Raw genomic sequence first — 24561 nt, 5'->3', positions numbered from 1 at the left:
CTCTTTGGTGTGGACCCTTATTGAGGGAAACCTTCGCAACATACCTCATAAGTAACAGGAGAGTATTTTGGTGGTGTGGACTATTGTGTGTCTTTTAAGAGTAGAATTCAGCGCGAAATATTTGCCACAGATGCCACATGGAAACGTGTTCTCTTCCCTCGCCCATGGTAATTTCCGTTTGAGAGGGCTTTGCTACAAACGCCACAGGAAACTAATTTCTCATCATTGAGGGCACTCTTGTGTTGTGATGAGTTGCTTTTCTGGGAGAAAGCTCTGCCACTGATGCCACAAGTAAACAGTTTCCCTTTGGTGTGGACTTTCATGTGTCATTGAAGGTTAAAATACCGTGAGAATACTCTGCCACAACTGTCACAATAAAACTGCCACAACAAAGACAACGAAGAGGTTTCTCATTTGTGTGGATCCTTGTATGAAGTCGCAGAGTACTGCTGTTTCTACAGGTTTTGCCGCAAATGTCACAAATATACGGTTTCTCTTTTGTGTGGATCCTCATGTGTTGTGTGAGATTACTATTTTAGAAGGAAGTGGTTTCTCATCGGTGTGGATCACCATGTTGGTTCGCAATTGAGCCTCCTGTCGGAATCGTTTGCCACAACTTAGACCAGGAAACAGTTTCTCATTTGTGTGGATCCTATGTATAAAGTCGCAGAGTGCTACCATGCTTAAAGGCTTTCCCGCAAATGTCACAAGCAAATGGTCTTTCTGTCATGTGTACACTCCTATGTTGACGAAGGCCAGTTAGGTATCTGAAGGCTTTGCCACAAGTACAAGCAAATGGTTCCTCTCCGGTGAGTTTCCTCATGTGTATTCGTAAGTAACAGTTTAGTGGAAGCCACTGCCACAAATGTCACAAACGAATAGTTCTCTCCAGTGTGTATCCTCATGTGTGCTTCTAACGTAAATTTCCGTGAAAATCTACTGCCACAAATGTCACAAGGGTTTCTCTCTAGTGTGGACCCTCATGTGTGTTTGAAACGTAGATTTATGTGAAAAGTCACTGCCACAAACGTCACAAATAAAGGGTTTCTCTCCACAGTGTATCCTCATGTGTCTCCGTAGAGTACATTTCTGTGAGAAGTGACTGCCACAAATGTCACAAGTAAAGGGTTTCTCTCCAGTGTGTTTCCTCGAGTGTGTTTGTAACGTAGATTTCCGTGAAAAGCTACTGCCACAAATGTCACAAGAAAAGGGTTTCTCTCCAGTGTGTATCCTCCTGTGTGTTTGTAACGCAGATTTGTGTGAGAAACCAATGCCACAAACGTCACAGGAAAAGGGTTTCTCTCCAGTGTGTATCCTCATGTGTATTTCTAATGTAGATTTCTGCGAGAAGCCACTGCCACAAATGTCACAAGTAAAGGGTTTCTCTCCAGTGTGTGTCCTCATGTGTGATTCTAATGTAGATTTATGTGAGAAGCCACGGCCACAAATGTCACAAGTAAAGGGTTTCTCTCCAGTGTGTATCCTCATGTGTTTTTGTAACGTAGATTTATGTGAAAAGCTACTGCCACAGACGTCACAAATAAAGGGTTTCTCTCCAGTGTGTATCCTCATGTGTCTCCGTAGCGTAGATTTCTGTGAGAAGTCACTGCCACAAATGTCACAAGTAAAGGGTTTCTCTCCGGTGTGTATCCTCATGTGTGTTTGTAACGCAGATTTGTGTGAGAAACCAGTGCCACAAACGTCACAAGTAAAGGGTGTCTCTCCAGTGTGTATCCTCCTGTGTGCTTGTAACGCAGATTTGTGTGAGAAACTAGTGCCACAAACGTCACAAGAAAAGGGTTTCTCTCCAGTGTGTATCCTCATGTGTATTTCTAATGTAGATTTCTGCGAGAAGCCACTGCCACAAATGTCACAGGTAAAGGGTTTCTCTCCAGTGTGTGTCCTCATGTGTGATTCTAATGTAGATTTATGTGAGAAGCCACGGCCACAAATGTCACAAGTAAAGGGTTTCTCTCCAGTGTGTATCCTCATGTGTTTTTGTAACGTAGATTTATGTGAAAAGCTACTGCCACAGACGTCACAAGTAAAGGGTTTCTCTCCAGTGTGTATCCTCATGTGTCTCTGTAGCGTAGATTTCTGTGAGAAGTCACTGCCACAAATGTCACAAGTAAAGGGTTTCTCTCCAGTGTGTTTCCTCGAGTGTGTTTGTAACGTAGATTTCCGTGAAAAGCTACTGCCACAAACGTCACAAGTAAAGGGTTTCTCTCCAGTGTGTATCCTCCTGTGTGCTTGTAACGCAGATTTGTGTGAGAAACCAGTGCCACAAACGTCACAAGAAAAGGGTTTCTCTCCAGTGTGTATCCTCATGTGTATTTCTAATGTAGATTTCTGCGAGAAGCTACTGCCACAAATGTCACAGGTAAAGGGTTTCTCTCCAGTGTGTATCCTCATGTGTGATTCTAACGTAGATTTCTGTGAGAAGCCATGGCCACAAATGTCACAAGTAAAGGGTTTCTCTCCAGTGTGGATCCTCATGTGTTTTTGTAACGTAGATTTATGTGAAAAGCTACTGCCACAAACGTCACAAATAAAGGGTGTCTCTCCAGTGTGTATCCTCATGTGTCTCCGTAATGTACATATTTGTGAGAAGTCACTGCCACAAATGTCACAAGTAAAGGGTTTCTCTCCAGTGTGTTTCCTCCTGTGTGTTTGTAACGTAGATTTCCGTGAAAAGCTACTGCCACAAATGTCACAAGTAAAGGGTTTCTCTCCAGTGTGTATCCTCCTGTGTGCTTGTAACGCAGATTTGTGTGAGAAACCAGTGCCACAAACGTCACAAGAAAAGGGTTTCTCTCCAGTGTGTATCCTCATGTGTATTTCTAATGTAGATTTCTGAGAGAAACCACTGCCACAAATGTCACAGGTAAAGGGTTTCTCTCCAGTGTGGATCCTCATGTGTGATTCTAACGTAGATTTCTGTGAGAAGCCACGGCCACAAATGTCACAAGTAAAGGGTTTCTCTCCAGTATGTATCCTCATGTGTGTTTGTAACGTAGATTTGTGTGAGAAACCAGTGCCACAAACGTCACAAGAAAAGGGTTTCTCTCCAGTGTGTATCCTCATGTGTATTTGTAATGTAGATTTCCGTGAGAAGCCACTGCCACAAATGTCGCAAGTAAAGCGTTTCTCTCCAGTGTGTATCCTCATGTGTGTTTGTAACGTAGATCTCCGTGAAAAGCTACTGCCACAAATGTCACAAGTAAAGGGTGTCTCTCCAGTGTGCATTTTCGTGTGTGTCTGTAAATAACACTATTCCGAGAAATCTTTGCAATACGTCACAAGTAAACAGCTTCTCTCTGGTGTGGTCCTTCGTTGTCTTCTTCAGAGAGCCTTCCATGAGAAACGTTGTGCACAAAAGTCACAAATGAACGGCTTCCCTGTCATGGCCTCTCTTGCTGTTCCACAGTTCCATTCCGTTAAAAAGCCTCTGCCACAAATCATAAACGCTTTACGGGTGTAGTGTTTCTTGTTAATAGTTGGAGCTGTCAGTGACATGCCGAACTGTTGCTGAAAAGGACCTCTTGCAAGGGGCTTCTAGCAACTATAAGAACAGGAATAAGCACATAGAGAAACGATATTAAAGGAGTTTACAAGTATACCATGGTGAAATCAAGAATATTGGGTTCCACATACACCCAACAAGAAGAGTGTTTTTCTGTTCAATGGAAAAAAAAACTACACCGACTAACCTCGGTAACGGATCATCACAAATTGGCCTTTGGATTTGCACCACGGTTCATCTTAAAATACAAATAGGAACGTTCTGTTGGAACTTTCCTGGGGAAGTTTTCACGTTCCTTCTGAATTTCAGTCTGTATATATATATGCCATCGGAAGTGAGACTATTGTTTTGGACCGTTTCAATGCTCCAAAGAAACATTCCTTAGGATAAAAAATTCCACTAGAAACAGGAAAAGCCTATGACAATGAACATGTTGAATGTTCACTTTTAACCCTAACCCTCCTGAATCCTTCACCTGTTGGAGGATTGAGGAGGGTTAGGGTTAATGTGCTGGGAAACCATGCTTAATTGTCGTCATTGGAATTAAACTCATTTTTTTATCTTTTAATGATCATGTAAAATGCTGTCCAACTGTTCCCTTTGTTATCTTTGTCTGATCTCCGTCATTTTGAAAATAAACTTGCATTCCATTTCTGACACAATCTCTTTTTCTTCCGTTTATTTATTGTTTTAGTAAAGGGCAGAGGCTTACACCCCCAGCGCCACACTCTGGTCCCCCTGTCCTAGGGCATACATGCATGTCGTTGGTGAAAATAAATCTGTGCCACACTCCTTTTGGAACAGAATAGTTACAAGGTGGAGTAAACGGCAAAAGAAATCTGTACCATGAAAGTAGTTTTTGGCACTCCCGTGTTCAAATAGCCTATTGCTTCATGACCGAGTACCGGTAGTCTGCCACGAATTCCATATGAGTTGCTTTGTAACATACGTTTGGAAAAATAACATTTATTCACTTATAAAGCGCAAATTTCATACGGACATGTTCAAAAGGCACTGTGCAATGAAGGCAATGTATGATACAAAAAGTCATTAAGCGTGACTGAGCCTATGACATACAAGGGCGCCTCAGGCGGTCGCCATACGACCCATAACCAACCACACCAGCAACGAGGAGACAGGAGGTAACGGTTGGGAGGAAAACCTCCAGCCACGGAATCAGGCATGGACTGAAAACCAACACGCATCACGGTGGTGCATATAATCCCCAGAAACAAACATGTTTTGAGGACTGAGGCGTATTCACTCGGCAAGGACGAATTTTTCGTGGAAGCTACGATGCCATATCTGTCCGTAACATTGCCTACAAGAGTGGGTCCATAACGTGTCAGAAACAGTTTAAATAGTGTTTTATTGAAACAGTTGATCTGTTACAATATTATTTCATTTCTTCCATGCGTATTGTTGCTAATTTTTTTAAACAAACTTTTAGAAAGGTTGTTTGATTTTGATCTCATGGGCAATATTCTAATTGTGAAGGATCGATTAAAATTTAAAAAACCAGGAAATGAATTTTTCTTAGAATCACTTTCTATCTCTGTATTTTTCCATGTACGAACACTGTTTGAGATCTTTTTTGAATTATGTGAACTGAACGGTGCACTTTTTTATAACTGAAAAATTGATCAAGCATTTATGGACAAGTGAGTACCCTGTTGCTTTGATGTAAATCCAGGAATACAAGGCTAAGCCAGACCTGCAGGCACTCCAAGATGCGGATACAGTCCGTGTCATCTCGCTAACTATTACTTACATGTACACTCACAAGTCTCTGAAGAAAGAACCAGGAACAGTGGAGGGGAGCCATTTGTTGTTCACCTAGGAATTTCGTTTGCAGATACAGCAAAGAGGAGGGGGCTTGGACTTGTTTTGCAACCAAAACATGCACCTAATCCAACGGAAAAGAAATTGGGGAGAGTAATACCGGTCATGAGCACATGGTTAATACAGCATTGATGAAACCCAAGCACGAGTATGAGTGATTAGCTATTCTGACCAAACCCTTTTACAGAGAACATCCTGGCGAAATTGCATCTGATGAAACTGGCAGAAGTCAAAGACAAAACGTTGCCTTGTGTTTACAAGTCAAGGCCCGGCCCTCGTACTGACAACAGAATTTACAGGTTTCGTGCTTATTGTAATATGGGCATAGCATAAAACCCTGCTTGATCTATAGAGGCAGACAGCTATGGAAGTGATGTGAAGCCTGCAAACCTTCCTCCATGGACGAACTGAGCCCAACAGCTGGTATAGAAGCACTGGCCTAAACGGATTTTTATTCACTTCTAACATAAACGCCATGTATTGTACAATCGTGGCATGCGGTCATGGTTGTTTCGTGGCAACATGGTAAAAGGCTCCAGTATTTACCGAACTGTGGGAACACGTCAACATGTTCCAGGGGAGCAGTTGGTCCGTGCCCTTTGGCAATACCCCAATCGAACCATTCACATTTCATCCAAAATAATCGCGAAAGCGTTTTCAACACCCACTTCATTTCTCAATGGCGGTCAAGCCTCAGGCGGTGCTGTCATGGTTTCAACAGGAGTTCATTTACCAGCTTCGGGAGGAGAATACTTCGTACACAGCAACGAGTCACCGTCTTGCCATCAAACTGACCTTGCAATGCGTACTGCTCCTGTCGCGTCACTGTCGTCGCGTTGCTGGCGCGCAGTGGGCCTGCATGCTACATTCATATGCCGACGACTGTTTCGCGGACGGACGCTGGTCCTCAAGATGCCGTTCAGAAAACAGTTTCAATGACGGCTTTCCCGATAGGCTCAGTCGGAATCCAAAAATTTGCTGCCTTGGAACAGACGACAGCAATAAATACCCCCACGCAGTACTGTGATACGTTTGTATTTTTCATACTTTACTGTTGCGATTTCTCTGTCGAAAACTATGTCAACATGACAGCAAGCAACCTTATCTCAGAAACGATTTCAAGGAACAATTTAGGGTTGAACATTTGAACATGAAAACATACAAAGTGAAGTGTGTCTTGTCCATAGAAATCACAGCAATAAAGCAAACTGTTATCACGAAGGCTCGAACAAATACATCAATGGAGTTGTTCTTGACTCCAAAAGGTTTCATTAGTCTTCGTTAGTACAGAAGAGTATAAAAAAGGGCTTTTAAAAACTTCAGAACACAGTTCCTTCAATTATAAACCTTAAGTATTGCGTGTATCTGAAATAAAATGCACGTTCAAAGGTGTTTTAATTTACAATAAATGTGCGAGAGATTTCCTGGAGGTTGTCCTTGTATTGAAAGTGGGGTAACCTTTGCAATAAGCCTTTTGCGAATTAACCTTGACCCAAATCTGTTCACTGAGTTCTTTAAATTCGCGTGAACATAACTTGAATTTTCCCGACTAAAACCACTGCTGCTATACCTCGTGATTCGGGGCAAGCTTTTGCTTAGTTACATAAGAGACGCCTTGCAACAGAACATGTACACTGTTCTCAATGGATAAGAAGGGCACAAAGGAACCAGCCCATTGATCCAGAGATGGTGGTCGCTATGCGAAAGCTTGCCCCGAATCACGAGGTATAGCAACAGTGTCTCTAGACTGGGGAATTCAAATCGTTCTTTAGGTGCAGTCACATAACTCAGCGTACCAAATGGCAAATGGCTTATTGGGAAATCTAAGAGCAAATATACAACTGCAAAATAGATATCACATTTTTATTTAGAATAATTTGAAATTTGCCACCATAACTCATATCTGAATGTACACAAATAAGGCAAATAAGACAGGAATTGAGGTTTGCAACTGAGAAATCTCGCACCACAGAACAAATTTATACACAGAACTGAACGATACAATTGGGGAAGATAAAAAGTGGTTCCCCGTGAAGAAGGTCTAAGACATTGATGTTCTATCTCGCAACCCATCCGCCTGTTGCAAAGACAGGCAAAACCCATTTCAGTCTGAGCTGAAACCTTTCACTGGATTATCGAATTCAACTCATGGCTCCAAAGTGATGTCCGCAAGCCAGGGCAGATCCAGAACATATTTTTTCAAATCGTCTCGATTAGGGAAGTCCAACAGTTTATATACCCCTCCATGCCTTGCCAGGTGGATCACAGTTGAGACTACATTTTCCTGCTTCCTCGCGCTTTTGGAAGGTACATGTATTCGGTTTCCAATATTTTCAAAATACTTTTGATCCTGGGGATGGTGGGATGGTCCCCGTTGGCTCTCCATCTGTTCTTGTACCAATACACCACTAGAGGCCGGTTCATACTTCAGACATACACGACAGCGGTAAAGAAAACCAAATTTTAATGTCGCAAAATATCAGCAGCGAAATTTGCCCAATCGAAGTATTCTCAATTTTGCGGAAACGTAGTGCGAAAATGTGATCCGGCATGGTAGTTAAAACTTGTTCAAATTCCCTCTTTTTCCTTTATAAAAAGAAATTATAAGTAAATCAGTAAATAAAAAAGAACACATGTGAGCCCTTGCGCACTAAACAAAAGTCACAGTCTGAAAAATTTAGAAACATTCAAACACTGCCTACTAGAACCTAATACTCTACGTGTATTTAAAAACTTCATTTGATACCTGGCTTTTAGTTGAGGTGAACTGTCCCGTATTCTCTGAAGTTACAATTCTTCGTCACTAAAAAGTTTCTCTGATATGGACTCTTATGTGTCTTTCAAGAGTACAATTTATTGAGAACATGTGTCACAAACATACATGTACTGTTAATGGTTTCTCTTACAGCTTTAACTCTCATACACATACAAGTCACGATTTTAAATTCGTGTGTACTCTCCCGTGGGTTTCAATTTGAATATCCTAAACGAAGCGTTTGTCACAAATGTCACATCGGGTAAAAGGTCTATATCCAGTGTGGATCCTCGAGTGCGTTAATTAATGGCTATTTCCAGAGAAAGCTCTGCCATACATAAGTGAACAGTTTCTCTTTGGTACGGATCCTTACGAGTGTTTGAAGATTATCACTCTTGAGGGAAACCTTTACCACCGACGTCACAAGTAATAGGAAGGTATTTCGGTGGTGTGGACTTTTGTGTGTCTTTTAAGAGTAGAATTCAGCGCAAAAGATTTGCCACAAATGCCACATGGAAATGGTGTTCTCTTTCCTCGCCCATGATAATTTCCGTTTGAGAGGGCTTTGCTACAAACGCTACAGGAAACGGATTTCTCATCAGTGACAACATTCTTGTGTTCTGATGAGTTGCTTTTCTGGGAGAAACCTCTGCCACAGATGCCACAAGTAAACAGTTTCTTTTTGGTGTGGACTTTCATGTGTCTTTGAAGGTTGAAATACCGTGAAAATACTCTGCCACAACTGTCACAAGAAAACAGTTTCTGTCCTCTGTAGACTCTCATGCATTTTGATAATTTACTATTCTGGGAGAAACCTCTGCCACGGAGGTGACAGGAATACGGTCTTTTTTTGGTATGGAGCCTAATGTGTCTTTGAAGATTAAAATACCGCGTGAATTTTCTGCCACAAATGTCACATAGAAAGGTTTTTCCTTTTGTGTGAACCCTCCTATAATGTCGTTGAACATTACTCTCCGAGAACGTTTTGCCACATGTGCCACCAGGAAATGGTTTCTCCGTTGTGTGAACCTTTGTATGACGTTGCATGTTATACTTGTGTGAGAAAGCTTTGCCACAAATATGACATGGAAATGGTTTCTCTCCAGTGTGGACCCTCGTATGCTGCTTAAGGTAATTTTTGTTTGAGAAGGCCTTGCCACAAAGGTCACAAGAAAATGGTTTCTTATCAGCGTGGAGCGTCATGTGCTGTGATAAGTTGCTATCCTGGGAGAAACCTCTGCCACAGATGTCACATGTAAACGGTTTCTTTTTAGAATGGACCCAAAAGTGTCTTTGAAGATTAAAGTACCGTGTGAAACCTTTGCCACAAATGTCACAAGAAAAGGATTTTCCTCTTGCATGTACTCTCGTAGGATGTCGCAGGACACCATTCTCTGAGGTTTTGTCACAAATGCCACCAAGGAATGGCTTCTCTGTGGTGTGGATCTTCGTATGACGTCTCATATTACTTCCGTGTGAGAAGGCTTTGCCACAAATGGGACAAGGAAAGGGTTTCTCGTTTGTGTGGACCCTCGTGTGTCGTCTCAGGTAATTTATGTTTGAGAAAGCTTTCCCACAAATGTCACAAGAAAACTGTTTCTCTTCAGCTTGCACCCCTATGTGTCTTTTCAGATGATAATTCTGCGAGAAGCATGTTTCACAAGATAATTCCTCTGCTGTATGGGTCCTCGTATGACGTCGTTTGTAACGTCTGTCTGAAAGGTTTTTGAAGCTACTATCGCAAGGCAACGGTTCCTTTTTGGTATGGCGTTTCTTGTGGATTGATAAGTTGCTTTTCTGGGAAAACCCACTGCCACAGATGTCACAAGTAAACGGTTTCTCTTTGGTGTGGACCATCACGTGTCTTTGAAGATTAAACTTCCGTGTGAATCTTTTGCCACAAAAGTCACAGGGAAATTGTTTTTCTTCCTTGTGCAGCCCCATATGACGTCGCAGGACACCATTCTCTGAGGTTTTATTATAAATGCCACCTCGAAATGGTTTCTCTTTTGTGTGGACCTTCGTATGACGTCGCATGTTACTTCTGCGTGAAAAGGATTTGCCGGCAATGTAAGAAGGAAATGGTTTTTCGTTTGTGTGAACCCTCATATGTAGCTCAAAGTAATTTTTGTTGGAAAAGGCTTTTCCACAAATGTCACAAATAAATGGTTTCTCATCCGTGTGGACCCTCGTATGTCCCATAAGGTCACTTTCCTTCGGGAAAGCCCTGCCACAAATACCACAAAGAAATGGTTTTTCTTCGGTGTTCATCCTCATGTGCGTCGGTAAGTAGCCTATCAGAAAGAAACCTCTGCCACAGGTGTCCCAAGTCAACGGCGTCTCATCGATGTGGACCCTTATGTGTTTTTGAAGGTGACCATTTCCGGGAAGCCTGTCATGTTAAATGGCTTCTCTTCAATATGGACTCTCGCGGGACTGAAAACTGCCACTGTGATAAAAGCCCTTGCCACAAGTAACAAATGCCTGTGGTTGCAGTGTCTCTTCTTGAGGTTCGTTGGAGCTTTCACTGAACCGACTCACTCTTGTTGAAAAGGACCTCTCTTAAAGACTTTGCAGCCACTCTATTAACAGAAGTAAACACATACAAAACAAGTTAAACCAAAACAGGATAATGATGTCCAGACCACTGCGCACCAACCACATGAGTGGCTGCCGTTTCTCTGTTTTGTAGGGTAAAATTTAGCGCGTGAACCTCCTCCTACGTTTGAGTTTTACTGTCTGCTTTAGCAGGAACCAAAAACAAATTCCTATGTGGCAGGGTGGAGTACATAATTATGTAGATTAAATTAGCATTACGGAACATCTCAACAGTACAAACAGAAACGTTCCGTTGGACCCATCTTTCGGAACGTTACAAGGTTATGTTGGAATGTTTCACTGGTCTAAGGGAACAGTCCGTGAGACTCTTATGTTGGACACATACGCTGCTCAGAACGTTGCTGGTAACATAACAGTGATTAAAGTTCACTTTCTCAGCTCTTGTCATCTTGTTCTTTTTGTGTATTTATTGATATTGTCCTTTGTGGTGACAAATAAAATAATAGACGTTCTACTAATTACAGTGTTCCTCTGGAACCGGAGCAGTCACAACGGGAACACTGGTCTTTGTGTATCGTACACCTACACGTATCGAATTACCGTCTTCCTCGAGCAAACGAGTTCGGCAGAGAAGATCGTGACGTTTGTTGTTTAAGGCACAACGTGAATGGGAGACTTGCCCCTTGCTAATTGCGTGATACTACTACGTGTTCCGCCGGCCAATTTCGGCAAAAAGTCTTTCCATGTTACACATGGCCAAATTAAATTCGTTTTTAAATGCAACGATTCCTCACATGAGCATTCGAAAAACAAAAGTAGTTATTCGATTTCGTCATTGGATATTCTTTCTAATTTAGGAGTAAAGAAGGGATCAAACGCCAAATATCGACGAAAGAATAAGGGGGCCTTGTTAATGGGTTTCCTACTAGCATGAAGGACATGTAATAAGCCTTTTGCGACTTTGACCCAAATCCGGTACACTGAGTTCTGTAAATTCACGTAAACATAACAACTTGAATTCTCCTTACTAAAACCACTGTTGTTATAACTTGTGATTCGGGGCAAGCTTTTGCTTAGTTACATAAGATACGCCTTGCAACAGAACATGTACACTGTTCTCAATGGATTGCAAGTGGGGTAACCTTTGCAATAAGCCTTCTGCAAATTAACTTTGACCCAAATCTGTTCGCAGAGTTCTTTAAATTCACGTGAACATAACTTGAATTTTCCCGACTAAAACCACTGCTGCTATACCTCGTGATTCGGGGCAAGGTTTTGCTTAGTTACATAAGAGACGCCTTGCAACAGAACATGTACACTGTTCTCAATGGATACGAAGGGCACAAGGGAACCAGTCCATTCCAGAGATGGTGGTCGCTATGCGAAAGCTTGCCCCGAATCACGAGGTATAGAAACAGTGTCTTTAGCCTAGGGAATTCAAATCGTTATGTTTATGTACAGTCAGATAACTCAGTGCACACGATTTTATTCAAAATAACTCGCAAATGGCTGAATCTGTGGAGGCAGAAAGCTGCAAGAACGTGTGATATACTACCATCAATACCCTCACTGCACCCCAAATAATCCTAAAATTGTCTGATGCACCCACTGCATGTTTCAGGAAGAGGTAATGAGTCAAATGGCGGTGGTGCCATGGTCGATCATACAGCTAATTCACCATGAGTTCACTTACATTTGGGAAGAGAAAGAAATCCTTCCAACAACGGCGACTCCATCTTGCCATTGACCTCAATAGTTTTATATAATGGGGATCAATTAACTCGACAGCTGGCACATAGGTTCACCCACGTTAACCCAGCACTGCTGGTGTATCAATTTAGTTGATACATGGGGTTTTATGGGGCGGCCCATGACAGGGGTAGCCGTAATCTGGTCTTGTCTCCCGCGATACGGCTTCGAATTCTGATTAAAAGAGGGAGCAATGGAGAGCCGTGGCCAGTGTTCGACATATGAAGCTTCATATGTGCAAGATAATGAGGTGGAGACAACCCCCCCCCCGCCTTTGTGTTGGTCATTGTTATACTGGTACCTCAGGAATTCTTTTCAGACATCTAGGGGGGATGTGCTAAGTGACGACAGACTGGAGTTTGTATAGGGATTGGTCTTGTTGGGGGGTACCCCTCTCTCCCATTTCGTGCTGGTATAGTGTTCGATGTTTGCGCATGCCATAGTCTCACATGGAGACGCCGCACTGCGTCTTGCAAACAAAGTACAACATAAACCGTTGAAAATATTTCGTGTTGGGGTCTTCCTGAAGATATACCCCACATTATATATTCGCAATGGACATTTGTAACGACACACAAGATCAAGCAAACGTGCAGAAGTTTTTTAAAAGAGACTGTAAAATAACGATACTCACTGTAATGAAGCTGTTGCGTTTCATGCAACAGCTTCATTACAGTGAGTATCGTTCCTTCTTGGCATACATGTATCATAAAGTGATTACATCGACACCAATAAACCCTACACTATTCGAATATCAAATGCACTTTCGGTTAAGCAATGTATATTGCTGTGACAGAATAAAATCACAGCGAACCTGATTTTTAAGTTCGTGAATCTGGCTTTAAACAACTTTTGCAAGCTTACGACCATCAGGATGGCCTTAATCAACGCTGGCTTCATATTTATGTGTTTCACGTTCTTGGGAAAACCCCAATTGCAAGAATATCATGATTTGATTTGCACGAAGAAAGGAAATTTTCACTGGTTGAAAAAGGCTACTGCATACATGCACCTGATTACTTAAGAGATGTTGACTCACAAAATAATCCATCAAACGTTTCGTTTCTATCACAAAAACTCACTGGCGTTCCAGTGTACGCCCTGAACAATAAGCAAAACCAAACTGAGGAAGGCGTGAAGGAAACATGTGGGCTGCGCTCATATGCCGACGACTGTTTCCTGAATGACACAACGACCGCAAAGAGGTTGCTTCGAAGCATAGAGCAAGTGTTCAAAGCAAGCGTCCTCAAATAAGGTTCCGACGTTGCTCCGCTCTGGCACAATCTATAAGTGGCTGCTTTCCTGATTGGAATAGGACTGAAGACCAGTTAGCCGGCGGTGGATAAGCATGAAAACTATCACGGTTCACGGTCATGTGGCCCCCTGTACTGTTCCCCCCCCCCTTCCCCGTTAATGCCTGAAGCTGGCGACAGGGCTGCAATTAGCTGTCTTTAGGTAAGAAACAGCGAAAAATATCTCTACTTCAGGAAAAATACAAGTTTTTACACACATATCGTATAAGCTCATCATCTCCTCATTTTTTCATTTCCCTTTCAATTTTCATATTCACTAACGAGGACCCATCACCTAAAAACACTTCATTGCAGAAATGCGATTTAAAGAGTCCCGTGTACTTTCAGAAATGCACGCTGGCAGTTCCGCTAGTTTCTATCCTCTTTGAATACAAACCATCCAGTTCACGTGCCACGAAATGCTCTAATAGCTGAGAAAACTATCAGCTATTAGAAAACTATCTATTAATATACGTTGGGTAAGGGCAAAACCTGTTATATAAAATAGCTGAGAAACTGACGGCAAACAAAACGTGATTTGGTCTGCACATGGAACCACAGGTGAGGCTTTGGATTTGCCTCCTGTGGTAGACTTTTTCAGTCAGTGTTAGTCGTCTCAATGTTGTACCAGGATGGTTCACTCCGAAGTGTTTGCCACAAATGTCACAAAAAACAGGCTCCTTATTCATGTGTATTCTTGTGTAAGTTTCGTAAGTACACGACAAAAATGTCTCACATAAAAGGTTTTTCGTTGCTGTGAACCCTCCTGTGTCTGGTACGACCATTATTCATTGTGAAAGCTTTGCCACAGATTTTACAAGGAAATGGCTTCTCTTTGCCGTGGCCCTTGATGTGCATTGTAAGAGTATATTTCCGTGTGTAGCCTTTGCCACGTATGTCACAAGTAAACCTTTTTTCGTGAGTATGGACACTCAAGTGCCTTTTAAGATTACGATCCTGAGCAAAAGCTTTGCCACAGATGTCACAAGGAAATGGTCTCTCTTTCGTGTGGACTCGAACGTGTGCTTTAAGACTTCCAGTCGTGGAGAAGCTCCTGCCACAAATGTCACAAGCAAATGGCTTCTCTTTAGAGTGGACTCTCGTATGTCGTCGCAGGTAACTTCTCTCTGCAAAGGCTTTGCCACAAATATCACAACTTACACAAGGATATGGTCTCTCTCTGGTGTGGAACCTAAAGTGAGCTTGCAGATTAGATTCTTCTGAGAAACCTTTGCCACAGACATCACAGGTAAATGGCTTCACTTTGGAGTGGACCATCATGTGAGCATGCAGCCCCCCGACTTTTTAGGAAGCCTTTGCCACACACATCACAATAAAACTGCACGTCATTGGTGTAGCAGACCCTCGTATGTTTTAATAGATTAGCTTTTCTTGAGAAACCTTTGTCACAGATGACACATGTTAGTGCTTTCCCATTGGTGTGGACCCTCGCATGTTGAAGCAGGTTACTTTTATCTGAGAAGCCTTTGTCACAAATGCCACAAGTAAATGTTTGCTCCTTAGTTTGGACACTTGCATGTTGAAGCAAGCTACTTCCATCTGAGAAGCGTTTGTCACAAATGCTGCAAATAAATGTTTTCTCTTTGAAATGGACCCACGCATGTTGACGCAGGTTACCTTTACCTACGAAGCCTCTGCCACAAATCTTACAGGTAAATGGCTTCTCACCAGTGTGAATCATGCGATGTCGTACCACGATGAATCTCTGTGAGAAAGCTTTACCACAAATGTCACAAGGAAATCGTTTCTCTTTGTTTCGGTCTCTCCTTTGGCTTTGATGATTATCCTTCTTTGAGAAACCTTTGCCACATATTACCAATGCTTGTGATTGCAAAGCCTGCAGTTGATGTTTATCGGTGCTTTCACTGATCTGACTCATGGTGGCAAAAGATGATCTGTTGCAAGGAACTTCATCCAACTGTACATGTAGGAACACAAATTTTGTGATCTATAAAATATCTGTTTATTAACCATCTCGAAGCAGTGCCCTCCAAACAGACTTGTGAAGTCAAGACCAATGAGCACTAGCTCTGCCCAACGCAGCAACCAGAACAAAGGTGGCTCAACTGTTCTACAGGACAAATTTTCAGATAGATTGTAGAGAGCAACTCTCTTCCCCTTCTGGTTTTTCTGTTATACTCTTCAGGATTACATGTAATCATCACTTTCTCATAAATTGCCATTATGAGTTTGCCTGGATTGGTTATACTTGCATTGGGGAGTGTCTCAAAAGTTGGCAATCCAGTGTTCCTTTTGAACCTTGTGAAGTTGTGAGTGCCCATTTGAACAGAGACCTTTCTATGGAAAAGACCTTCCTGTGATACAGTTCCACTAGGCATTCATGCCTATCAGAGCATTTCATCGAAAACAGAATGGATACGAACACACGCTTGAAAGAGCCTTGCTTCCAAGGGTAACTTTAACAATAGTTCCATCAGATTACAGGAAATCTGCATTGCTGGTAACTGGGTGACGTGCTGTCGTATGTAAGACAGGTGAAACTTGTGGTAAAAATAATTGGACCGATAGGCTTCCTTCAGCAGACTATTTCTAAGGAACGTTTTGACAGGCAACATATACTCCAAAATGCATGGAGCCGCCCAAAGGAATGTTGCCACGGAATTCGCAGCTGAGCCACACATTCATGTACTGTATGAACTAGTCTGAGAGGCTAAGACTCAACAAATTAGGGTCACAATTAGTCGGTACCCCATTACACATCCCACATCATAGAGGGCTATTATGGATTATGGAGTCTCACCAGACTGTTTGTGATGTAACAGTAGCTGTATTCCTGACTATATCCACTCTCTGGGACACGCTCTTTAAATAATATCATCGGAAAATTTCTACAAGTTGGTCTATACATGTACATGTATTTTTGTGTTCACCAATTTAATTCGAGGTTATGTGGCTTGTACTTGACGATCGGACTCGACGCTACACGACCTGTAAAGGTTTTATTGGTGTCCATGGGAGATAACAGCAACTGGCTGAGAGTATTAAATTCGATTTTTTTTTCGAAACCACGGATATTCTTCAAACAACATATGGCAACATGCAAGGTGTGGACGGCTGACAAAAAATGAAGTGTTGAAAAACTACATACCTATACTTTTACGAAGCTGGGGAGCTTTCCAATAAAACAGTGATATCAGCATTTTACATGACAGTAAAAAATAATGAAATGGTCTTCGTTCGAGCCCTAATGGAGCCAGTCTGCAAGAAGTACGGGGCACATTTGTAAGAAGTGATAATCTCTTTCACCAGTTAAAACCACTGCGCGTCTTAGTAATTGTCCTGTGTAAGTTGAGTTCCACTCGAGCAACGTTATACTTGTCACATTTTCACAAGTTTTTATCATATGAATGGTTTCCTGTACACAAAAAGAATATTGTTGAACAACCATAAAACAATACCTAAAGGCCTGGTTTCAAATTATTGTCAACTTCAACATCAACACAGACCAAACAGCTGACTATTTAATAGATGATGGTGGAAATACGATGTACAGGTTTACAGTCGTCTCATGAGCTTGTTATCCAAAATCACAAGGAAATGGTTTCTCATTGATGTGGATCTCAGTGAAAAAAAATCCTCCCTCTGCCACAAGTATCACAGGTAAATGTTTTTCTCATTGGTATAACCCCGTCGCATGTCATAGCAAGTTCTCGCCATTTAATTAAAACAAATTCCATAAGTTAAGACTTTCATCTGTGTGGATCCTTTCATGTCATACCGGAATGGTTCGACCCCTGCGGTACATACATTATATGTACATGTATACTATCAGTGGGAATATGGGCGATTCACAATATTGAGCCACCAAGAGTTTGCAATGCATCGACCAATCACAATGCGCCAAATCTGTCGACCCTCTCCAAACAGACATTGGTCGACAGATTTCACACATCATGATTGGCAAATGTGTTTCAAACTCTTGGAGGCGCGCTACTGTGAATCGCCTGTATTGAAGGGGAGGAGTTCCAAATACGGACGCCAGTAATTACATGTACATGTATTCCCCACTCAGACCTCGGCCTATAAGCTGTCAGAAGCAAAAACAAGATTTTTTTCTAGATTTTAATATGGGCTAATAAAAATGAATTTCAATTTTCCTTTTATTCTTTGCCCCACCCACCATTTCGAAAAAAGTCGAAATTTAAAAAACATTGAAAATTTTGTGTGGCCCCTGAGACCTGTCACTGTGCAAGAGAAACATTGAAATCTTCTCCAGATTCACAAAGAAAAACCAATAATTTTCGCGAAGTATGGAGGCCGCCATCTTTTTTTACTCGAGTCTACGTGAAAACAAGATGGCAGCAGATCATACTGCGCCGGAGAAAACAGCGATCTTGGCGATGTACCCACGCACCAGCCAGTGCGAGGGTCGGGTTGAATCTTTATTCTTTGATCTGCACGTATGCGCATGCTCGTTGCAGTTGTTTTCACCGGCACGGTGTGGTTGCTACCCGTATTTTTTGTGAAACTACCGGATGTCTGCGCTGCCCCATAGTACTTGTAGCTGGGTTCATTACCTTTAGCACTCTGTTCCTAGTATTATAAGAAAGCAAATTCTACTTTTTCGAAATAACTTATCTAAACAAGTTGTTGGTGATATCTTCTTTCATATCAGAAAGAAAAGAGAACAGGACTTTTGGTTTTTGAGAGAAATTTTTGGGTAAAACGGCATCCTACATGTAGCTGTGAACGACAAAAATTTAAAAGCAAATGTAGTCTGGTGCCCTGACCTGGATGGAGATTTGTTTTCATGAATCCAAAAAGCCCGAGTCGGGTAACCAGACGAAAAACAAAATGGCGTGATTCGACTGTGCGGTTGTCTTTTGCCAAACTAGGCCTATCAGGATTGAGTAGTGGCTCCTTAAGGTCAAATGATAGTTAGTTTGAGAAAATGGACTTTGTTTCCTTATTATAGGAACAGGGTGCTTATGGTCATGATGGTCATGACATGATGAACCCTTGTACTGTACTTGTACTAGCTCCATCATGCTTTCTGACCAGTAACACATGGTTTAGAGCGCAGTGTGTCAAGCGGCGTCCGTTTATGGAACTCTTTCCGAATTAAAGATTCAGATATTCGTGGGTAGATTCACTTACGTTTAGACAGAAAACTGAAATTTCTCCTTGAAGTGGGGAAACGACCCGACCCTGGTGAAAAGCTACAGTGTCGAGCAGCAGCTTGCATTAGCGTTGTCCTATGCTTCGTACGTGTAAGTACAGTACGCGCGGCGCTCATTGACTCGACCGGCCCCAAACATCACTGACGTCTGGGGACTATGTAGGGATCGGGAACCAATCAAACGAAGTACTCGCATACCGACGACTGTTTCATGAATGGTAGAAGACGTTCAGTATTAGGTGTTAACCAGCTGAACACGTCTGTATAAGTAAAGCAAATAATTATACATGCGACGGATTAAGCATTTATTTACACTTCAGGCAAAAGTTGAAAACGGATGCCTGTCAACTGCCAGATTACATCTTTTCATAATTGAAAAAAATTGTTGTGCTCTTTTTTGGGGGGTGGGGGCGATGAGGCGGAACCCCTCTTCCATTTGGAGGACCTGCTTGAAAGATATTTTAACAATATAAAACCCTCCGCCCCGGTTGTCTGGTTTCATAATGGTCGACGAGGTAGTCCAAATTGAATACCTTCCACTATCTGGCAGATGATGGTTCAATTATTTTAGTCGCCTCCTCATCAAGCAGAGGCAACAAGTACATTTGTTTCTCATTGCTCTGGGATCTTTTGTGAACCTAGACGCTGCTGCCAACGAAAATTTGGCCTCTGCCATCTGAAGTTCCCAATAAACTCAGTGATGTAGTTCATTGGAGCCGAGTTTATGAAGGTCCGAGCTATGTCTGAGTCCTATTTTGTCCAAGTCCAGATGAGTCCGAATTGTCAAGTCCAAGCCAAGTCAGAGTCCAGTTATGAAATGGTTAGTAGCAGAAAGAGAAAAACTTCATTTCTACAGTATTAATGTTCATGAAAAAAATTATTCCTTTCGTTACTTTCAACAGGTGATTACATTGTTCAGAGTCATAATAGTTAGATACAATAACATGAATACTTGTGCCAAAGTCTTCACACGTGAAGGATTCACAGAAGTGCAATCACGTATTATGCGGTTCTGATGGGCGGTTACTTCAACCTCCATCTGAGATGGTTGCTTTTGTCCTGCAAGATTCATTTGAAAATTACACAGTTTGTGACGCAAAACTGGATCACCCAGAGAAATACATTTACATCCTTTATACTTATAATTAAAGACAAGCATTTTGCCACCCCCCTTTTTGGAGAGCTTGGGCTGGAGTGCCCCCTCCACTGATTCCGTTCCCAAAAGAGGTTGCAAGCATCCTTCAGATCTATGTATATATATATGTATGCTTATTTGAGCCTTGGTTGTGAGACCAAGTGAAATACACGTATGCGCCAATTCCCTGCCCCCGTGTCGCAGGTATATACATGTGTACAACACTTTTCTTGGTCGGTTCATAATGCAGTCAGATAAATTATTATATCTCTTGATGGTCACAATTATTTATTTTGTATAGGTTTTAGGACTATACAAAAAGCATGTGTAGTAGGCCTACGTAGTTTGCTCATAAAGTTACTGTCCAAGATTGTTCGGTTGACTACAGAGAAGAGAGTATCGGTGATGACTAAGTTTGCTCGTACCCAAAATTTAAAGATTCAATATGAAGTGCATTACAGTATTCCAAGAAAGTACATATGATTGAACCCTTCACGTACTGAATCTTATTGAAGCCAGAATCCAGTAAAATGGCTCTTGACCCTGAATTTATTCAGACACGAGGTGTTCAAGGGAGATGGCAGTACAAATACATCACATAGGTCGCCACCATGTCACTATTGCACATCATTAATAACACATCTGGTCTGTTCATTACAAACAGGAGGGAGGGATAACTCAATAGGATTTCCATGCGTGCTGGCATGTCCAACTGCAACTTGATCCCCAGCCCTATTTGTCTCAATGTCCAGAAAGAATGATTGTTTATCCATCCGTGACCGTGTGTGAACATATTGGAAGGAGAGAATCTGTGGCTTGAAGGTGCTACTAGGCATTTTCGGTGTAAAACTAAAGCTGTCTCCTCAACATTCAAAATGACTATTGTTGGTTTCTTCTGCAATACGGGCGATTCACAATAGCGCGCCACCAAGAGTTTGCAACCCGTTGGCCAATCATAACGCGCAAAATTTGTCGACCCTTTCCAAACGCGTATAGCGCCGACAAATTTCGCGCACTGTGATTGGCCAACGCGTTGCAAACTCTTAGTGGCGCACTATCATGAAACGACCGTATAGCACTATGACAAAACAGCCACTGACAGTGTTAAATTCGATTTTTTTTTTCAAAGTTTATGTAAACATCTCCGCACGCATATTCTTCAAACAACATATGGCAACATGCTAGGTTTGGACGGCTGACAAAGACTGAAGTGTTGAACAATTTACCGGCATTTTTACGAAGCAATGAAACAGTGATATCGGCACTTTACATGACAGTAAAAAAATTACATGAAATACATTTAATAGGTGATGGTGGAAATACAATGTACAGGTTTACAGTCGTCTCCTGAGCTCGTTATCCAAAATCACAAGGAAATGGTTTCTCATTGATGTGGACCTCAGTGAAAACATCCTCTGCCACAAGTGTCACAAGTAACCGGTTTTTCATTGGTATAAACCCACACGTCACAGCAAGTTATCTCCATTTAATTCATATAAATTTCACACGTTAAGACTTTTGGCCTGTGTGGATCCTTTCACATTGTACCAGGATGATTCTCTCCGAGAAAGCGTTTGCCACAAATGTCACGAGTAAATGGCTCTTTATTTCTGTTAGTTGTGAGTGTTAGTTTCGAGATTACTGTTTGGTCTGAAGCATTTGCAACAAAACTGTCCTAAATGAATGATTTTTCGCTGATGTGGACCCTCATGTGTCTGGTAAGACGAGAATTCACTGTGAAAGCTTTACCACAGAGTTTACAAGGAAATGGCTTCTCTTCGGCGTGGCCCCTGTTGTGCATTGTAAGAGTATGTTTCCGTGTGAAGCCTTTGCCACATATGTCACAAGTAAAACTTTTTTCGTTGCTATGGACGCTCAAGTGCCTTTTAAGATTACAATCTTGAGCAAAGGCTTTGCCACAGATATCACAAGGAAATGGTTTCTCTTTTGTGTGGACTCGAACGTGTGCTTTAAGACTTCCAGTCGTCGAGAAGCCCCTGCCACAAATGTCACAAGTAAATGGCTTCTCTTTAGTGTGGACTCTCGTGTGTCGTCGCAGGTAGCTTCTCTCTGCAAAGGCTTTGCCACAAATACCACAAGGGAAGGGTTTCTCTCTGGTGTGGAATCTCAAATGAGCTTGTAGATAAGAGTTATGTGAGAAACCTTTCCCACAGACCTCACAGGTAAATGGTTTCTTTTTGGAGTGGACCATCATGTGAGCATGGAGCCCCCAATTTTGTGGGAAGCCTTTGCCACACACTTCACAAAAAAACCGCATGTCATTTGTATGGTACATCCTCGTATGTTTTAATTGGTTAGCTCTTGTTGAGAAGCCTTTGTCACACACAACACAAGTAAATGCTTTCTCAATGGTGTGGACCCTCGCATGTTGAAGCAGGCTACTTTCATCTGAGAAACCTTTGTCACAAACGCCACAAGTAAGTGTTTTCTCGTTGGTGTGGACTCTCATATGTTGAACTAAACTACTTTCATCTGAGAAGCTTTTGTCACAAATGTCGCAAGTACATGTAACTGTTTTCTCATTGGTATGGACCCACGCATGTTGACGAAGGTTACTTTTATCTGAGAAGGCTTTGTCACAAATCTCACACTTAAAGGGCTTTTCACCTGTGTGGATCCTGCGATGTCGTACCAGGATGAATCTCTGTGAGAAGGCTTTACCACAAATGTCACAAGGAAATCGTTTCTCTTTGTTTCGGTCTCTCCTTTGGTTTTGAATATTACCCTTCTTTGAGAAATCTGTGCTGCAAATGACCAACGCTTGTGACTGCGGAGCCTGCAGATGATGTTCATTGGTGCTTTCATTGATCAGACTCATGGTGGTAAAAGATGATCTCTCCCAAGGGACGTCATCCAACTGCAAGAACACAAATACTGTGGTCTATAAAACACCTGCTAACCATCTAAAGGCAATGCAATGCCCTCAAAACAGAGTTATGAAGTCAAGACCGATGAGCATTAGCTGTGCCCCACACGGCAATCAGAACAAAAGAGGCTCCTCTGTTCTAAAGGATAAATTTTATGATAAACAGTAGCAAGCAACTCCCCCTCCCCCTTTGGGTTTTCTATTGTTCGCTTCTGTCTCACTTATCCCTTTCTCATCAATCGCTATTATGTGTTAGTCTGGGTTGATTATATCTACATTAGGGAGCATCTCAAAAGCGGTAACAAGACGGTTCCATTTGGCCATTCCAGGGTTCCTTTTGAACCTTGTGAGTGCCCATCGGAACAGAGGCCATTCCACGGGACTGTTTCACTGTTTGAAAGGAAATGCCTGAGGTACCGTTGCACTGGGTAGCCATGCCCGACACTCTGACAGCAGACCTGCCAACCTAGCCGTACTCCTTCCTGAGGTCAGGCATTGCCACACAATAGATTAAAAGGTATTGAAATCACAACCGTCGATGGAATTAAGCATGGAGTTGCACTAAATTTCCTGCAAAATACGTCGTCCGTGGGCGTATTAGTAATTTTAACACAGCATTTAGGGATTTCGGGATGTGAGAAAACAGGTTGAAAAATTTCGCTACGGCAGGAGGACCCCTAGACGTTTAGGCCTATTGAAATAGGTTAACGACGTTACTCGCAATGCAATGACCAATGTACGTGTACAATGTAGACGACGTCAACTGGGCTAATGATACTCAGTATTACACTGTTTATACATATAGGCCTACATAAAATTACTTATTCAGTGGGAATTGAAGTAAATTCAAATCTTCGTGGTTTGGTCAGTCACTCACGTTTGGGAAGAAAACAGACACTTCTCGTGGGAAACGATCCTCTCGTAAACCTGCAGAGTCGGAGCTGTAAGTCGCCATTGTTCTGTAGAGCGGTGCAACGACTGCTCCCCGTAACTGTACATTTACTGGGGTCTGCAGACTGTACTTAGGGGACGGGAACCAACCAAACCAAGTGCTCGCGTTCCGGCGACTGTTCCCTGAATATCTGGGCAATTGTATGAAATTCATTATGCCACGGGGGACTACAGTGTTGGGTGCTTTCCAGCGAGAGTCCACTGGGCAAAACGTCCACACAGAGGCCCCAGCTGGACACGTCTAAAAAGTGCGCATGTAAAAAGTATACCTGCAACGGATTAAATATTTATTTAATAAAAATTATAATAGAGAACACTTATAATGCGCCGGTATCCGCCAAAAAGTGACGCTCCTGGCGCAATAAAAAAAAAGATATTCAGGAAAATATTAATCAACAATCTGCATACTGAAAGTAGTTTACCAATCAAAGTGTACTGCAAGTATGTGTATTTTAAAACTGCAACTCACCATTTGGACGACTTGCTCATGCCTCCCCGTAAGCTGCAGGCTGCCAGAAACGTAAGGTTATCAGCAGAGGCTGGCAAGAAATAAGATGCTAACTCTGGCCGACGTTGGATCGAAATTAACAACTCGCGCATTTTCGCTCAACAACAAAACTCTTAAAATGCCCAAAACAATGTGCGGTATGCAAAAAGAACAAAAGCGAGGAAGCAACATATTTTTTATTCTAATTCCGCGCGTAAAA

At 42.1% G+C, this 24561-nt stretch overlaps 2 protein-coding genes and 1 pseudogene across 9 annotated transcripts; all 3 read right to left on the bottom strand.

Moving 5' to 3' along the window:
• Nucleotides 1-805: 805 nt before the first annotated feature.
• Nucleotides 806-24538, bottom strand: LOC110981533 (uncharacterized). Of its 8 annotated transcripts, none has more exons than XM_087146893.1 (4): nt 24324-24538; nt 23781-24123; nt 23321-23408; nt 20538-22894 (listed from the first exon to the last, which is right to left on the bottom strand). In XM_087146893.1, the coding sequence occupies exons 2-4, from the start codon at nt 23900-23902 to the stop codon at nt 21692-21694; spliced, it is 1413 nt and encodes a 470-aa protein (XP_087003019.1). In that variant the 5' UTR covers nt 23903-24123; nt 24324-24538; the 3' UTR covers nt 20538-21691. The 8 variants fall into 8 exon arrangements, with proteins under 8 accessions (XP_087003017.1, XP_087003015.1, XP_087003016.1 ...); XM_087146894.1 differs by having other exon boundaries at nt 23781-24095; XM_087146892.1 differs by having other exon boundaries at nt 23781-23985.
• On the bottom strand, nt 5917-13025 carry LOC110981532 (uncharacterized). The gene is made up of 2 exons (XM_022239149.2): nt 12373-13025; nt 5917-10702 (listed from the first exon to the last, which is right to left on the bottom strand). The coding sequence occupies exon 2, from the start codon at nt 10395-10397 to the stop codon at nt 8541-8543; it is 1857 nt and encodes a 618-aa protein (XP_022094841.2). The 5' UTR covers nt 10398-10702; nt 12373-13025; the 3' UTR covers nt 5917-8540.
• Nucleotides 13123-18851, bottom strand: LOC147796699 (uncharacterized; annotated as a pseudogene).
• Nucleotides 24539-24561: the final 23 nt, after the last annotated feature.

This window comes from Acanthaster planci, linkage group LG15 (assembly GCF_054643075.1).
Source record: "Acanthaster planci isolate LZ-2023a linkage group LG15, COTS_SCS, whole genome shotgun sequence".
Taxonomy (NCBI): domain Eukaryota; kingdom Metazoa; phylum Echinodermata; class Asteroidea; order Valvatida; family Acanthasteridae; genus Acanthaster; species Acanthaster planci.
The sequence above is the reverse complement of the archived record's forward strand: the minus strand, read 5'-3'. Positions and strand labels throughout refer to the sequence as shown.

Coding starts and splice junctions, on each gene's coding strand:
- LOC110981533 (XM_087146890.1), bottom strand. CDS start 3,246: ATGCACACTGGAGAGACACCCTTTACTTGTGACATTTGTGGCAGTAGC.
- LOC110981532 (XM_022239149.2), bottom strand. CDS start 10,397: ATGAGGATGAACACCGAAGAAAAACCATTTCTTTGTGGTATTTGTGGC.